This window comes from Coffea arabica, chromosome 5e (genome assembly GCF_036785885.1).
Source record: "Coffea arabica cultivar ET-39 chromosome 5e, Coffea Arabica ET-39 HiFi, whole genome shotgun sequence".
NCBI lineage: Eukaryota > Viridiplantae > Streptophyta > Magnoliopsida > Gentianales > Rubiaceae > Coffea > Coffea arabica.
Window position 1 is genome coordinate 48,236,623 of NC_092318.1, and position 17,912 is coordinate 48,254,534.

Consider the following 17,912-nt stretch of genomic DNA (forward strand, 5'->3'; position numbering starts at 1 on the left):
TAGCAGTGAGCAGGGTCGAATCCACAGGGACTTGGGAATTTATTTTGAATGAATGTAACATTAAATAAAAATGGGGGGAATTGATATGGAACTGTCTAATTTAATTGCTCAAATTAAAAATAAGACAATCGCAGATAAAATAAATAACAATAAATATAAAGTAAATTAACGGAAGGAAAATCTCTAGTCAAAGGTATAATCTCCACTAATGGTTCGAATCACTGATCACAGATGCAGAGATAAAATCTTTCATTTACAAATAAACTGGTTATGGTTGTCAACAAGCTCTGACAACCTGCCTAACCTTCTTGATTCGATAACCACAACAAGCTCTGTAGTTATTGCCCTAGCCAATTAAGCAGTCCTAAACACGCTCTTAGGATTTAACCTATTGACAGCATTAATCATTAGACTGGCCACCAATTATAACCAACAAACACACATGCTCGGTTTATTTAGGCTATATCATATATTTCCACAACAACAACTCAAAAGTTTCTACTACAATTGAATCATGTCACTTGCCACATGCACTAAAATTACCCAACAATTACGGATTGAGCACTCTTAGATGGCTGTTAATTACTCACACAATTAAACAGTGATCAAGTATTTAATTGCAAGAAATAATCATATGCATAAGTGAACAGGAAATATATAAATACTTGCAAATTAAAGAACGTAGGCAAATAAATTCGATCTCACAGTTTTGTCGAACCAAAGCTTCGATTTAACCTCTGACTAGATAAACTTAGCCACGCCTCATGATTAAATCACCACACGAAGTAATGGATTGCAAAGGCATTGCGTTTTTACTAGAAAGCAAGGAATAAAAGATGTTTTTCCCGTTGGGGAATATTGTCGAACACCTGGCGTGTGTCAGAGGCCAGTCAAGAGAAAGGAAACTAGAACTAAACTAAAAAGCTAAACTAGAGGTGTCCCCTTGCTTCTGTACGTCCTCTCCTTAAAAAGCCAAAAGTAAGATGACTAAAAACTATCTCCGGTGGTCCCCACACATGTGGACAAAGTCTCCAAAATTACTTATTCTTCCAAGTCTCTCTACGTTGCTTTCTTTGAAGAACCCAAATGACCAAAAATCTTTCACTAGCTTTGTGGTCCCCCACCAATTCAAGGGCCCAAGGTTTGAAGCCCTTAGAAGTCTCCATATTCTCCATAAAGTCCCTCCTTTTTGGTAGTTTTCTGCTTCATTCCCTATCAAATGGGATGCGTGCTTTCTAGTATCAACTAAGAAACTTGTATCAAGATTTTCTTAATGGAATTTCCTCAATTAGGCTTCGATTTCTCCTTTTCTGCCTCAATTAACTTGAAGTTCCTAGAAATCACACAAAAATTCAATTATAAGTAGAATCTAGCAAATTATCACAACATTTGGTCAAAATAAAGGGGAAAATATTAACAAATAAACTGCCTAATTTGCGCATTAACAAATTCCCCCACACCAAAATAATGCTTGCCCTCAAGCATTCACTACCCAAAAATCACAGTCAAGATCACAAATACTTGAATAGCTCCATAAACTTGCACAAGTGTCACATCTTCTCAACAATTTCACCAAAATTAGGATGTTAAAAACTTGACAAAGCTCACATGGATAGCAGTGTATACACTCAACCACTCAAAATATGGAAAGGATGTTTATATCACTCAAATCAACAACATGGAATGATTTTACCATATGCTTGCTAATATATCAAATCTCCACCACTTTAATGAACTTGATACAAAAATCAAAGGGTCTTTTAATAAGGATGTAATGGGGCTTGGGTTAAATGTTAGACAAAATGGACCTTTAGGCTAATAATGTCAAAAGAAATACCAATAGCTCATTGCATGAAATGAATCGCCCCTTTTTTTTTTTTCAATCCCCTCACTCCAAGGCACATCAACAATCGAAGCCAACTCAACATAAGAACCTTTACACAGGCATCAACCCAACTTTCTCAACACTACTACAAGGACACTTCCATATATTTTTTTTTTTTTTTTTTTTGTCTCTTTTTTTTTTGTTTTTTTTTTTTTTTTTGTCTGCAGCAGAACATAACTAACTTGAAAGATAAACACAACTGCCAAATCCTTGTAGCAATACTTGATAACTTTCACGCAATAAAACTCAGGCATTCTTTTGACTCAAGGTTCAATAATAAAGTTCAAATAAAAAGGCTTAGGGTGCAAATTTGGGTATCAGACAAAGAAACAGTCAAGGCTCAGATTGGTTAACTAGGTGAAATATGATCAAGGTAGGCTTTTAGAAAGTCAAAAGGGGTTAAACCTAATTGCCCTTCTCATATTAATGCCTCAAATTCAAACGTGGTCTCGACATGCATAACAAAGCAAGTTCTAGAATATCAAATCATGTGTGATATCACTCATTCAAAGCAAATAGAGCAATTATAAATGTAATGCTCATTAGGCCCAAAAGCTCACAAAGAAAAAAAATGAAAATATGTCAAATTTTTAAACACCCTTCATTTGAATCAATAGTCAAGAAAACACATTACTTGCACTAGCAATAGAATACCATTCACACTTGCATCTTGACTGAATCAATACGAATCTCAAAAAGTCTTGAAAAATCAGAAACTAGACGAATTAACTCAAAAACTGACCAAAAATACTTAAAATTTTTTCTCTTTTTCATTTTTTTTAAAAAAAAACCAAACTAGAAATTAAAAACCAACATGATCTCCCTCCCCCACACCTAAACATTGCCTTGTCCTCAAGGAAAAAATAAAAATAAAGTGTAGAAAGAAAGAAATACTCCCCTGAAGAAATACTAAGTTTCCGGTGGGAAAGGAGGCTGGAAACGAACGTGCTCGAAATAAGCTGCCAGGTTATGACCCATGCGGGACAAACGTCGATCCATCTGTTGCTTAATTTGATCCTACCTATCACAATGAAATTATATCACGTAAATCACTTTTAACAAATCAACAAACACAATCAAACTACTAAAAACAATAACTCTTGGGTTGCCTCCCACGCAGCGCCTTTCTTTAATGTCTTTGGCTAGACAAAATAATGCTTCAATCAGAGGGTTCAGGCACTGCAAGGGTCACCTCCTCAACATTATTAACTTCAAATCCTTCATAAAAAGGTTTGAGACGATGACCATTAACCTTAAAAATCTTGTCAGTGTGAAGACTTTGAATTTCTACTGCACCATGAGGAAACACATTAGTCACAATAAAAGGTCCAATCCAACGAGAACGCAATTTACCAGGAAAAAGTTTAAGTCTAGAGTGAAAAAGAAGTACTTTTTGACCAATACAAAAAATTTTCCTTGAAATTGCTTTATCATGAAATGCTTTTGTCTTTTCCTTATAAATGCTAGAACTCTCATATGCATCATTTCGGATTTCCTCCAACTCTTGCAATTGCAACTTCCTGTGTTCTCCAGTTTCATCCATCCGCATATTGTAATTTTTAACTGCCCAATATGCCCTATGTTCCAATTCCACAGGTAGATGACAAGGTTTGCCAAAAATTAATCGGTAAGGAGACATACCTATGGGGGTCTTAAAAGCTGTACGGTAAGCCCAAAGTGCATCATCTAAGCGCAAACTCCAATCCTTTCTATTGGGATTCACCGTCTTTTCAAGTATCGACTTGATTTCTTTATTGGAGATTTCTGCTTGACCACTAGTCTGCGGATGATAAGACGTAGAAACCCGATGAGTGACGCCATATTTCTTCATTAATGCTTCCATTACTCGATTGCAGAAGTGTGTCCCTCGGTCACTGATAATTGCTCTTGGCGTGCCATACCTGACAAAAATATGAGATTTAATAAAATCAACTACAACCTTAGCATTGTCAGTCCTAGTTGCCTTAGCCTCTATCCACTTTGAGACATAATCAACTGCAAGTAATATATACATATTACCAAAAGAGGAAGGAAATGGACCCATAAAATCTATACCCCATATATCAAAAATTTCACAAACCAGTATAGGAGTAAGAGGCATTTGATCTCTATGGCTTAAATTACCTGTCTTTTGGCAATTTGCACATGATTTACAAAATAAGTATGCATCACTAAACAAAGTTGGCCAAAATAAACCACACTCTAAAACCTTTCTTGCAGTTCGCTTAGGGCCAAAATGTCCACCACACGCATATGAGTGACAAAAAGATAAAATTGATGGAACCTCTTCTTCAGACACACACCTGCGAATAATTTGATCAGAACAATATTTCCACAAGTATGGTTCATCCCACACATAATATTTAACATCACTTTTAATTTTTTCCTTTTGAGCTCTAGACAAATCATTAGGTAGCGTTCTAGTAACAAGATAATTCACTAAATCAGCATACCAGGGAGTTGTCTTTTGAACTACAAAAAGATGCTCATCTGGAAAATTATCCTTCAAGGGAGCAGGTCCTTCACTATTGATCAAACGACTGAGGTGATCAGCAACCATATTTTCAGCACCCCTTTTGTCTTTAATTTCCAGATCAAATTCTTGGAGTAGGAGAATCCACCTTATAAGTCGTGGTTTGGCCTCTTTCTTGTTGAGCAAATATTTCAAAGCTGCATGGTCAGAATAAATAATGACTTTAGTGCCAAGTAAATAAGAACGGAATTTTTCTAAAGCAAAAACAATAGCTAAAAGCTCCTTTTCCGTAGTCGAATAATTGCACTGGGCACCATCCAAGGTCCTCGAGGCATAATAAATGACATAAGAAGCTCTGCCCTCTTTCTGGCCGAGTACTGCACCAACAGCAAAATTGCTGGCATCACACATTATCTCGAAAGGAAGACTCCAGTTTGGTGGTCGAACCACTGGTGCTGAAGTCAATGATCCCTTGAGCGTGTCAAATGCACTCTTGCAATTATCATCAAAATGAAATACCACATCCTTTTGAAGTAATTTGCATAGAGGATGGGATATCTTTGAAAAATCTTTGATGAAACGCCTATAAAAACCTGCATGGCCAAGAAAAGAGCGAACTTCCCGCACACTTGCAGGGTAAGGTAAACATTTGATAATTTCTACCTTAGCCTTATCTACCTCAATTCCTTTTGCAGATACCACATGGCCTAAAATTATGCCTTGGTCTACCATAAAATGGCATTTCTCATAATTTAAGACAAGATTAGTCTCAATGCACCTTTTAAGAATTTTTGTGAGGTTAGTTAAACATTCATCAAAAGAATTACCATAGACAGTAAAATCATCCATAAACACTTCTATGATATTCTCCACATAATCAGAAAATATACTAACCATACACCTTTGGAATGTAGCAGGCGCATTACAAAGACCAAAAGGCATTCGTCTATAGGCAAATGTACCAAAAGGGCAAGTAAATGTGGTTTTCTCTTGATCTTCAGGCGCCACTGGAATTTGCAGAAAACCTGAAAAATCATCAAGACAGCAATAATGAGATTTTCCTGCCAACCTTTCCAACATCTGATCAATAAAAGGCAATGGAAAATGATCTTTACGAGTTAATGCATTTAATTTTCTAAAATCGGTACAAACTCTCCATCCATTTTGAACTCGAGTGGGCACTAACTCACCTTTAGGATTTTCAATAACAGTAATTCCTGTCTTTTTAGGAACTACTTGAACATGACTTACCCACTTACTATCCGAAATAGGATAGATTATACTTGTGTCAAGAAGTTTTAAAACTTCTTTCTTCACTACCTCCATCATTGGTGGGTTCAATCTCCTTTGAGCCTCTCTCGAAGGCTTAGCACCATCTTCTAACAAGATGCGGTGCATGCAAGTGGCTGGACTTAATCCTTTTATGTCAGCCACTGTCCATCCTATTGCCTCCTTGTGGTCCTTTAACACCCGAATTAATTTTTCTTCCTCTAAAGCAGTCAATTTACTGGAAATTATTACTGGGAGTGTATCTCCATCTCCCAAGAATGCATACTTTAAATTATCCGGTAACTGCTTTAATTCCACCTTCGGGGCTTGCACAATAGATGGCAAAAGCTGTGAATGAGACAAAGGTAATTCCAAGTAAGACACATTGGAAAATTCTGGACAAAGAGAATTCAATTCAAAAATAACTTCCTGCAATTCAAAAGGAAAAACAAACTTCCCTTTTATTTTTTGCAAATTTTCCTGACAGAGACCAGTAGAAATAGCAACCTTCAACGCATCGTCATTATTAAATTCAAAATTTTGCTGCGCCAAAGAATCAATTACATCTATAACAAAAATTGAATGAGATTCACCAGGATATTTCATGGCATCATAAATACTAAATTTAATAACATCACCATCAAATTCCATAGTCAATGTGCCAGTGAAAACATCAATTTTTGTTCTAGCAGTTTTCAAAAATGGTCTCCCTAACAGCATTGGAGATGAATTAGAATTATCATCCTCCATATCAAGCACATAAAAATCTGCAGGAAAAATCAAATTATCAATTTGCACTAAAATATCCTCCAAAACTCCATCAGGATAGGCATTTGATCGATCAGCAAGTTGAATTATTACGCCCGTCTCTTTTAAAGGCCCAACGTTCATCAAATTATAAATAGAACGAGGCATAACATTTATCGAAGCACCCAAATCCAACATAACTTTTTCAATTTTAATATTGCCTATTTTGCAAGGGACAGTAAACATACCGGGATCCTTGCATTTAGGAGGCAATTTTTTCTGCAAAACTGCCGAGACATTTTCTCCCATATGCACTTTCTCATTTCCTTTCAACTTTTTCTTACCAGTGCATAACTCCTTCAAAAATTTAGCATATCTAGGAATTTGTTTAATTGCATCTAAAAGAGGGATATTTACCTCAACTTTTCGAAAAGTGTCCAAAATCTCCTGTTCTTGTTCTTGCTTTTTGGACTTTGCCAGTCGACTAGGAAATGGAGGCGGAGGTGTAACCACTTGTGTTGATTTTTCTCCAAAATCTGGTTGTTCCAAGGCCCTAGGTTGAGACACATTCCCCTCTTTTTCGAGCTCTTCCTCGATTGCTTGTTCAGAAATTTTCTTGCTCGGCTCAGGCAACTCTTTGCCACTTCTTAATGTGATGGCACTAGCATTTTGCTTGGGGTTGACAATTGTCTGCGAAGGTAGCTTTCCAGATAATTGGGACTCCAATCTATTGACTGTGGAAGCTAACTGGCTCATTTGATTCTCCAAATTATGAATGCTAGTTTTCGTCTCCTGTTGAAATTGTTGAGTGTTAGTAGCCAAAGATTTCACAATATCCTCAAGTGACATACCTGATTTATGAGCAGATTGTTGCTGTGAAAGTTGAGGTCTAGGTTGATATTGTGGCTGTTGTGGAAATCCTGGTGGCCTTGCTGCATAACTAAAATTAGGATGATCCCTCCATCCTGGATTATAGGTGTTTGCATAGGGATCATACCGCCTCTGAGGTGGTCCTGGAAATCCAACTGCATTAGCCTGCTCAGTCGAATCATCTTGGAGTGTGGGGCACATATCTGTTGGATGACTCGAACCATAGCAGATTCCACATGTTTTCAATTGCTGCATTTGTCCTATAGCTAACTTTTCAACCAAAGAAGTTAGACAATCTAATCTTTGCTCTATTGAAGAATTACTTACCTCATTGACTCTACGAGTTGTGTTATCCTGCCTGTCTCCAAATTGTTGAGCATTTGCAGCCATACTCGATATCAAATTTCTTGCCTCCGTGGGTGTTTTATTCACTAAGGAGCCCCCACTGGCAGCATCAATAATTCTTCTGTCAGTTTGGGACAGACCCTCATAAAAATACTGGATGAGGAGTTGGTCAGGAATTTGATGATGAGGACAACTAGCACATAGTTGCTTGAATCTTTCCCAATATTCATGTAGAGTCTCTCCATTGAATTGTCGAATTCCACAGATGTCTTTCCTAATGCTTGCAGCTCGGGATGCAGGAAAGAATTTTTCTAGGAAATGCTTCTTCATGTCTGTCCATGTGGATATTGACCCAGAGGGCAGATAATAGAGCCAATCCTTAGCTTTATCGGCTAAGGAAAATGGAAAGGCTCTTAAATTAATTTGCTCCTCTGTGACTCCCTGGGGTTTCATTGTCGAGCAAACCACATGGAATTCTTTGAGATGCTTGTGGGGATCTTCACCTGGTAAGCCATGAAAAGAAGGAAGTAAATGGATTAGTCCAGATTTTAACTCAAGTGCAACCTCTAATGTAGGATAAGTAATGCATAGAGGCTGTTGATTTAAATCTGGTGCAGCCAATTCTCTCAATGTCCGTTCATTAGCCATGGTGCTATCTATCTCTTCCGTCTCACTAAATGAATCCACAAAATCTACTACTGAATTATGTCCAGTAGATGAGGAGGATGCCTCTGCTCGTTCTCTTGTTGCTTTTCTCAATGCATGAGCAGTCTTCTCTATCTCAGGATTATATTGCAGTTCACCTGTACGAGAAGATCTAGGCATAAACCAGTAACAATAAAAATAAAAATAAAAATAAAAATAAACAAAGAAAATAAATTTCAAAGAAAATAAATTTATTTTGACACCAAGTCCCCCGCAACGGCGCCAAAATTTGGTGGGTGTCAAACCAGCAAAAATAAAATTCCTACTCTTAAGTCACGAATTAAGTCCACTATGGTACTGGAGCAGGGACTTAGGCTGTGCAATGGGTTACTAGCTTCACCCTGGTGCCAGAGTTTGCTTGATCCGATATGCCAAAGTATATTAATTACGTGAAAGACAAAATTCGAATATAGCAGTGAGCAGGGTCGAATCCACAGGGACTTGGAAATTTATTTTGAATGAATGTAACATTAAATAAAAATGGGGGGAATTGATATGGAACTGTCTAATTTAATTGCTCAAATTAAAAATAAGACAATCGCAGATAAAATAAATAACAATAAATATAAAGTAAATTAACGGAAGGAAAATCTCTAGTCAAAGGTATAATCTCCACTAATGGTTCGAATCACTGATCACAGATGCAGAGATAAAATCTTTCATTTACAAATAAACTGGTTATGGTTGTCAACAAGCTCTGACAACCTGCCTAACCTTCTTGATTCGATAACCACAACAAGCTCTGTAGTTATTGCCCTAGCCAATTAAGCAGTCCTAAACACGCTCTTAGGATTTAACCTATTGACAGCATTAATCATTAGACTGGCCACCAATTATAACCAACAAACACACATGCTCGGTTTATTTAGGCTATATCATATATTTCCACAACAACAACTCAAAAGTTTCTACTACAATTGAATCATGTCACTTGCCACATGCACTAAAATTACCCAACAATTACGGATTGAGCACTCTTAGATGGCTGTTAATTACTCACACAATTAAACAGTGATCAAGTATTTAATTGTAAGAAATAATCATATGCATAAGTGAACAGGAAATATATAAATACTTGCAAATTAAAGAACGTAGGCAAATAAATTCGATCTCACAGTTTTGTCGAACCAAAGCTTCGATTTAACCTCTGACTAGATAAACTTAGCCACGCCTCATGATTAAATCACCACACGAAGTAATGGATTGCAAAGGCATTACGTTTTTACTAGAAAGCAAGGAATAAAAGATGTTTTTCCCGTTGAGGAATATTGTCGAACACCTGGCGTGTGTCAGAGGCCAGTCAAGAGAAAGGAAACTAGAACTAAACTAAAAAGCTAAACTAGAGGTGTCCCCTTGCTTCTGTACGTCATCTCCTTAAAAAGCCAAAAGTAAGATGACTAAAAGCTATCTCCGGTGGTTCCCACACATGTGGACAAAGTCTCCAAAATTACTTATTCTTCCAAGTCTCTCTACGTTGCTTTCTTTGAAGAGCCCAAATGACCAAAAATCTTTCACTAGCTTTGTGGTCCCCCACCAATTCAAGGGCCCAAGGTTTGAAGCCCTTAGAAGTCTCCATATTCTCCATAAAGTCCCTCCTTTTTGGTAGTTTTCTGCTTCATTCCCTATCAAATGGGATGCGTGCTTTCTAGTATCAACTAAGAAACTTGTATCAAGATTTTCTTAATGGAATTTCCTCAATTAGGCTTCGATTTCTCCTTTTCTGCCTCAATTAACTTGAAGTTCCTAGAAATCACACAAAAATTCAATTATAAGTAGAATCTAGCAAATTATCACAACATTTTGTCAAAATAAAGGGGAAAATATTAACAAATAAACTGCCTAATTTGCGCATTAACACCTTGAGACAAAAACAGAAACGCACCTTACTGGACAGCAGGTAATTAATGCGAGAAAAAATGAGACAATCAGCAGAAATAATTGCCTCCAACAACTAATCTTCTTCTCGTGATCGTGACAGAATGAGCATTTTCTCAGTGAAGAAGGGCAATGAATAGCTTGCTCTCTACTTTTTTTTTTTCTTTCATATGAGAAATTAATTTGTCGTCACTCATATTAGGCATTGAAGCAACGAGATGAAGATTTGTCCAAAGAAGTTGAGATTCTTAAGTACAAAGTCGTTGAACTGGAACACCTTGTTAAAGGACGAAGGCATAATATTTTCAGCTTGAGGCAAGCTGATAGCATGAATGACAAAGTTAAAACTTGATTTCTTGTCGTGTCATGGCAGTAAAAACTTGTACAATGGGAGTCGAAATACTCAGAATGGAACTTTGACCAGAGATGCAAACTTTAGGCATTTCTGAGATGTAGCTGCTCTTGCCAAACTAATATGACTCAAAAATTCTTGACTCCTTGTGGGAGCAAAATCAGATAATACAAGTTGTAGAAAGATGCATATTCACCATCTTTTTATCTGTATCTGCATATTCAATTCTGTATCTGAAGTTCTGTACTTGCAATAGGGAGCCGAAGCAGAGTTCCGTCTCTTTTGCTCTGCATGTCTATTAGCACGAGTACATTTAGCTGTACTCTATTTTGTAGCATTTTCCTAATCAACCACCATCATCAGCCACTGTTTCATGTCATTCCTTCCGCATTGACTTCGCCAACCAAAAACCAGAACCACTTCAAGCAATGGCTGAACATAACATCCAGAGAGTTTATTTGCAAAATGAAAAGATTTATCATGCGATTAGACCACTACAATGTGAATTTCGGGTACCAAAAATCTTTCTAGTAGTGCTATCACTATATTTTGCTTTTGGCGGGCAGTAATACTTGTTTATGGACTGAAGCAGATAATAATAATAGTTCTAATAATAAAAGAAAAAAGAGAATTCAACCCCAATTATTTAAAAACAATGCGCCAGGACTAAAGATCTGGAAGCTTATTATCCCCCTTTCCAAGAGTGACGGACAAAACATAACTCTTGTCAAACTTAAGCCTTTTGTCCTTGCACTCCTACTGAGTTGTCGGATGATCTGTTATTTTCCATGTTTAAGTTATCATCTGCTAAACTAATTTTGATGGCCGTGGATATCGATCTGTTCCTAACCATTCGACAAATGACAACATTTGAACTAGGACTGAGAATCAAACTAATTGAATTGCTGTGGAATTGAGGCATTTCTTGAAATCTTTTGGCACCATCAGTTTTTCAGAAGTGATCTGAATAAGCATGTCGCTGCTAGGTTATCAAAACACAAGTAAGCTTTTCTCATTGCTGACTTCATGCATCATTTCCAATTAGTCTAACGGATGAAATATGCTTCTCAATTACCTCATTTTGCTTACGAACACTGAGAATCTGATATGAGATTCTGACCCTTGAAGCACATTAACCACTGATATGACCTGGGAGGTCACTTTGAGCTAGGTGAAGCAAATTAGCCTATCATTGCACTAGAAACTCTGAACTTGAAATAGGGATCCAAAGCAGAGCTCAGACTGTTGTGCGTGCGCTGTGGCATGCGTCTGTAAGTTACCACAGATTAGTTCATTTTGACAAATGAAAGGTCTTCTCTTCACAACTGTTTCAAGAATTATTCTTGTTCAAATGCAATCCGCTAGCCTTATTGGATCACAATATAATTCTATTGTTTGCATACATGTACTTGTTCAACAATCTTTATCATGTTCCTCACAAAATCAGAATAAATAAAGTTGGTAACAGCTAGTTCTGAAAGCAATACTTGGAAATTTTACAACAGCTTCAAATCTCAGAGTAATCTCAACATAGTTAGAACAGGATTCATCAAAATCCCCCAAACATGTCCATGTGGTCTCAGCTCACCGCATGCATGCTTTGCAACTCTTTTCCTCACTGCTGCACCATTGTCGATTTCCGCATGTGGACTTAGTCACTCATAACAGGACGGATGCTGATTCTCATTCCAACACAACAGGGCTCTCAAGGACACTTAACTCCGTAAATCAGGTGTCTGCTTACATGTAACACTGTAAAACTGTAACTCAGGCGTCCTCATGGAAATACTTTGGTCGTTCTTGGTTGTAGCCCCTGCAGCATAACAGGCACGAGCTCAAGAAATAGGCAGTCATTTGCTGAATCAGGAAAAAGGAAAATAGTAGAACGTGTAAGAATTAGCTTAGCAAGCCATTAAATGCCAAAAACAAAATCAAGTTAAGTGACCGCAGCTAAATTATGAGTCGTTCGTAAAGGTGCAGGTCAAAACTCTCCCCAGGCGTTTGGTTGGAGGGTTTATCCCCTCCTCAATGGCTATTAAGGGTGTCTCGTGCCCATAGATGGTGGGTGCTTCGTACACTTCTATAAGGGTATGAAACAATCACTATCAAAGACCCAAAATTTTTCATGAAACAATCACTTCTAAGGCTTTGGGTTCTTTTATGAAACTCTTTTTTTTTTTTTTTTTTGGTCGGTTATTGTGATTTCAATCTTTTCTTGGTGGTAAACCCAGAGGCTTTAAGCTCTTGCAATTTATAGGCAAAAACTAGTAAATTAAATCGGTGGTTTTTTCCCCCAATTTTCTGTTTTTAACACCATATATGATTGGGCAATTTAATGTCAATTTGACGCTGTGTATAAAAGGATTTGTTTTGATGTGGTAATTTGACAATATGGTTTTGTTGGAGCAATGAAGCTGCAACAAATGTGAAAGAGCAATTGAAGGAAGAGTCGGGATTTGGCATTTTAAGGAAGCAGTTTTTTTTTTTTAAATTTCCTTGTTCCTTCCGGGGATTATAAAAAACAAAAAAAGCACTAATAGAATTATAAACAAACCGAATAAAAACAGAACATTGGAAATAAAACTTACAACTTACAGTTAAAAACAGAACTTTGTTCAAAGGATAGACAAACCAACTTGGGGAAGATGTGCAATCTTGGGCCACTCTGGGCCACTTCCTTCGGTGCATCTCTTACTTAAAAGAGGACACCTGTAGGTACGTATACAATTTAAATTGGTGAGGCGTTGTATTGCTTCTGCAGAGGGCAATTGTCTGAGGTTAGAGCAATTACGAATCAACAATTCTCGAAGATTCCGAAGGCTACCCATCCACTCTGGAAGAACTTCCAACCCCTTAAACTCCCATATCTCTAACCTTCTCAAGGCAGAGAGATGCTGAATCTGGTCTGGGAGAGACGTGATTTTTGGCCATCCACGCAATCGAAGTGTTTCCAGAGAGACGAGATTGGTGATGGAGTGTGGCCACGGGAAATGATCAAGGTCGTCAGAGAAGCCACCGAGTTCCAACAATATGAGCGATGTGAACTTCTCAAGATAATTACTCAATGAAGGATTCACCTTATCACATCTGAAGATGCATAGAGTACGTAGGGATTGGGGGTTTTTCATATCTAGAGAAGCATCTAATAAAGCAGGGCAGCATCCTAAGACTAAGGATTCCAGAGATGAAAGGCCATTCAAATTCTTTAGGCAAGTCAGACTTCTGCATTTTCTTATCTCTAACTTCGCAAGAGATGTCAAGTTCTCCAAGGATAAGGATTCAAGAGCAGGGCAGTCTTTTATGTATAACAATTCAAGAGATGTAAGGCTATTCAAATTCCTTATACAAGCCAAACTTTCGCATTTCCATATGCTCAACCTTGCAAGAGACGCTAAGTTCTCCATATCTGGTAAAACAGCCAACTTGGGGAGACCGGAAATTGTCAAGTACCGGAGATTAGCGAATACCTCAATTGATGAAGAAGAATCCGAGGGAACCATTGCATCTGACCACTCCTCTAGACTTCCCATGTTCCTCAAAACAAAACTCGACAGTTTCGGAAAGAGAGTGATTGGTTTCGCCTCTCTACTACTGCTACTGCTACAAGCGCCGCTCCTTGCATTAATATCGAGATATTCAACACCATAGAATTCAGCTCCAATGCGCTTCACATTGTGTAAGGAGTCTATCTCTAAGGACTCGAGACAAGGCAAATTCCCTAGTGGTAGTACTTGTTCGCACTTACCAAATTCCCACAACTTGAGGTGTACCAGATTCCGGAGTACCATCAAGTGATCCTTTGCCACCATCCACGACGGAAACCTTAAACCTTTGAAACCACTAATGGCTAAACTTTTCAAGTTTGGGTGAGGTTTGAGACCTTCCATGACACTGTTGATATTGTTGTCGTCACAATCTTCTTTCGTGCCATTCCATGAAAGTGTTAAATCTTGAATGCTTGATTTTTCGGACAACTTTGCTTTTGTTGCTGATTCAAAGCTGCTCACAGTTTCAAGTCCATATATTTGTAACGTGCCTCGAAGGTTGTGCAAGTGTTCCAAATCCTCAGGTTGACATACCACGGAGTGGGGACATGTCCGAAGATTAGCCAGCTGCCCGATTCCAGGGAACAAACAATAACCCTCCAAAAACTCGAGATGCCTCAAGTTAATTAAATTGCTAAACTTCTTAGGTATCTCTTCCAAATACCGTACCTTCAAGGTCATCAAATTGTAGAGCTTTGTGATGGAATCTGGCAGAGTGGTGATTGCAGTTTGACTGATATCAAGATGTCTTAAATGTTTCATACTACCCACTGCATTCGGGAGATGAGTAACATCCAAGCAATCTACTTTTAATACAGAGAGGTATCTAGACCTTTCCAAGATGTCTTCGAGCATAATACCATCACCCCCAAGATAATAAAGCGTTTGCAAATTTGGAGGAATCCCTTCGATATTCTTTAACACCTTCCCTCGACTCCCAATGACGGTCAAATGCATAACTTCATCATCATGACTGACCACCATGCCATCCTCTGTATTTAAGAAACAATTATTTGACACTTGCAGTGAAAGATCGTGCACAAGGTGGTGCATCCGGCAGGACATGATTCCGTTAGTGGAATTCTCAGAAGTAGCTTGCAACAAAGAACTCCGAAGCAATACGTTGAAATAGTCACTGCCTATATCCTCCATTTGCAAATGACCTCCTCCCTTGGCATCATTGATCAACCCCTGGGCCATCCAAATCTGTATCAAGCTTTCTTTTTCCATTTTAGTGTCCTTCGGGAAAATGGAACAACTTGCAAAGCATTGTTTCACTGACAATGAAGGTAAGTTCTCATAACTCAGCTTCAGGGCAGACATGACTCGTTTTGCAATATCGGTCGACTCGTTCCATATTTCACTCTTCTCAAGCTTTGACCATTCCAAGGCATCCTTTTTGGAATACAACAAACCCCCAATCACTTTGATCGCTAGTGGCACGCCGCCGCACTTTTTCAGTATCCTTCTGCCAACGTCCACCAGATCTCGAGTCTTTCTTGCACCACCGTCTGCAAATGCTAGTTTTTCAAACAGCATCCAGCTATGATCATCTGAGAGGATGTCTAGATGATGCAAACGAGATGTTTGCATTGCTGAGGCTACCTCATCACTACGTGTGGTAGCCAATATTTTGCTTCCTGGAGCACCCCCAATTGCCAACAGACATATCCTCATGCGATCCCATTTCAGTGGATCCTCATTCCAAATATCATCAAGTACAAGCAAGCAACTTTTACCTTTCAGATTTTCTTGAAGCTTCCTCACCAATGCTTCCGTGTTTGTCGTGTCAGCACTTTTTCCCTCGAGGGATTGTAGCATCTCATTCAACAGCCTTTCCACTTTGAAATCATCAGACACACACACCCATATTGTTTTATCAAAGTGCTTCACTACACTGTCATTTTTTAGCACCATCTGTGCAAGGGTTGTCTTACCCTGCCCACCCATCCCAACTATTGAGATGACAGGTAAATCCCTCTCATAGTCTGAGCTAATTAACATGCTCACAATTTCAGATACCTCAGCCTCCCTTCCCACCGTTTGTGACTCGTCCACAAAAGGATCAGTCGACCGATCCTGTTTGTGATCAGCAGATGTCATGGGTAGTTGAGCTGGTTGAAGCCCTATCTGATTTGCTTCTCTGTAAGCTTCCTCTAGAGATGCGCTAACATTCTTGATCTTGTTAGCCATCTCTAGACGAAAGGAAATAGGATTTGAGGAAGAAAAGAAGTTGCGTACCTTGTCGCGCTTCCGATTCTCAACCTTCTGCCGCAGAACTTCATATCCAAAGTCATCCAACACGATCTCAGCATCACGTGCTATGGACCGGAGCCTTTTGAGCCAGAGCTGCACGGTTTTGGTTGTTGATTGCTTGCATTTAGCATCAAAAATCAAAGCTTCCATCGTCCTTACATTGTCGGCAAGCTTCTGAAGGTCTTTCTTTACACCCCATGCTCGGCTGATCTCGTCGGCAGCAAGTGGAAGTATCTTATCCAAGATCACACTAACAAAACTAAGCATGGTGTCACCCATCTTCAAGGGAAACTCTTTAACAGATGAAGGTAAAATGCTTTGTTTGAAGTTGAATAGTTGAACTATATTTTTTGCAGGCAGAGAGATGAGCAGCATTCAACAGCTAGCGTTAGAAAGCTGGGAATCCATTACTTATCTTCCATTTCACTTTTTCCAAAACGAAATTTCCAACCAAGTTGGAAAACTAATAAAAAAAAAAGTACTGCTCCAAGAAAAGACTAGAGATGATGTCCGACGACCAATTCAGGACCACACGGCTTGTGTGTACCATCGAAATAATTGAATCTATAGACGTCAGTTCAAAGTTGAAACACTACAAGTTGGTTGAGGTAGGACCGAACCAACTTTTTGTTTTCGTGGCAGCATTCATGTATTTGGGTAATGTTACGACTACACTCGCAATCGAGTAATGCATTTTCAATCATCGAGTGGCAAAACTTATCTGTGCCTATGCTTACATTACATTAGTACATTGCCTCCAATGTTCTCATAATTCATTGCCTAACGCTGGAGAGAAGTGTTAAAAACATTAATAAAAAAAAAAAAAAAGCTTTGTTTCTTTCTTGAACAAAGCAATGCAGCAGCATGTATCTTCCATTTTTTTTTCTTTTCCGTGGCTTTTGGTCGGGTTTTCACATGTTAAAGCAAAAATGGCACTTAAGATAACAATAACTAGAATGGTATAAAAGTCTAGGATGCTACGTGGGTCTCATGTGAACTTTTTGAATGTTTATCTAAAATTTTACTGTAATTTATTATAAAAGTTATAAAAAAAATTTAAATGTAAAAAATGTTAGATATTTTAAAATGCATAATTTACAAATTTTGAGAAATTTTTTAAATTTTTTATAATTAAATTTGCTAAAAAATTTGTAACAAATAAATTTGATCAAAAATTTATTTGCCAAACATGATCTTGGAACTCAAAAGAAGGGTAGATGCTCATAATGGTCTATACCTATGACTAAGTGTGCCCAGACAAGATCCTCCAATGTCTTCAAATGCCTTGCCATACATCCAAATCGTGGTCTCCACCAGCACATGTTCATAAAGAAAGAATTATTATCTTCGAGCCGTACTATTTTTGTTTTTTGTTTTTTTTCCTTGGCTTTTGGTAGGGTCTTAAGCAAAAATACTTATGATAACAATAACTAGTAAAAGCCTCGGATGCAATGTGGAACTTAAAGAAGGGATGAGTAAAAGATTCCCCCGGAAAGGGTGTGAAAACTCAAGGAAAAGGAATGGAAAATTTTGCCCTCTAGATGCTCATAATGGTCAATAACTATTATTAAGTGTGTCCGGAGCTGGGCT

General features: G+C 38.1%; 1 protein-coding gene and 1 long non-coding RNA gene across 5 annotated transcripts in view; one reads left to right on the forward strand and one right to left on the reverse strand.

The window, feature by feature from the left end:
• LOC140006640 (uncharacterized) overlaps positions 1-17,042 on the forward strand; it is a 38,152-nt gene extending 21,110 nt beyond the window's left edge. The window contains exon 2 of the long non-coding RNA XR_011814370.1: positions 15,093-17,042. This is a non-coding gene — a long non-coding RNA (uncharacterized lncRNA). The remainder of the gene's footprint in view (positions 1-15,092) is intronic.
• Positions 11,859-16,697, reverse strand: LOC140006637 (putative disease resistance protein RGA4). 4 transcript variants are annotated; one of them, XM_072048877.1, is made up of 2 exons: positions 13,117-16,697; positions 11,859-12,334 (listed from the first exon to the last, which is right to left on the reverse strand). In XM_072048877.1, the coding sequence occupies exon 1, from the start codon at positions 16,695-16,697 to the stop codon at positions 13,137-13,139; it is 3,561 nt and encodes a 1,186-aa protein (XP_071904978.1). In that variant the 3' UTR covers positions 11,859-12,334; positions 13,117-13,136. The 4 variants fall into 4 exon arrangements, with proteins under 4 accessions (XP_071904978.1, XP_071904979.1, XP_071904981.1 ...); XM_072048878.1 differs by having other exon boundaries at positions 11,859-12,378; XM_072048880.1 differs by having other exon boundaries at positions 11,928-12,334; positions 13,110-16,697.
• Positions 17,043-17,912: the final 870 nt, after the last annotated feature.

What these genes read in the sequence shown, in the direction of transcription:
- LOC140006637 (XM_072048877.1), bottom strand. Translation starts at nt 16,697, where the DNA reads ATGCTGCTCATCTCTCTGCCTGCAAAAAATATAGTTCAACTATTCAAC.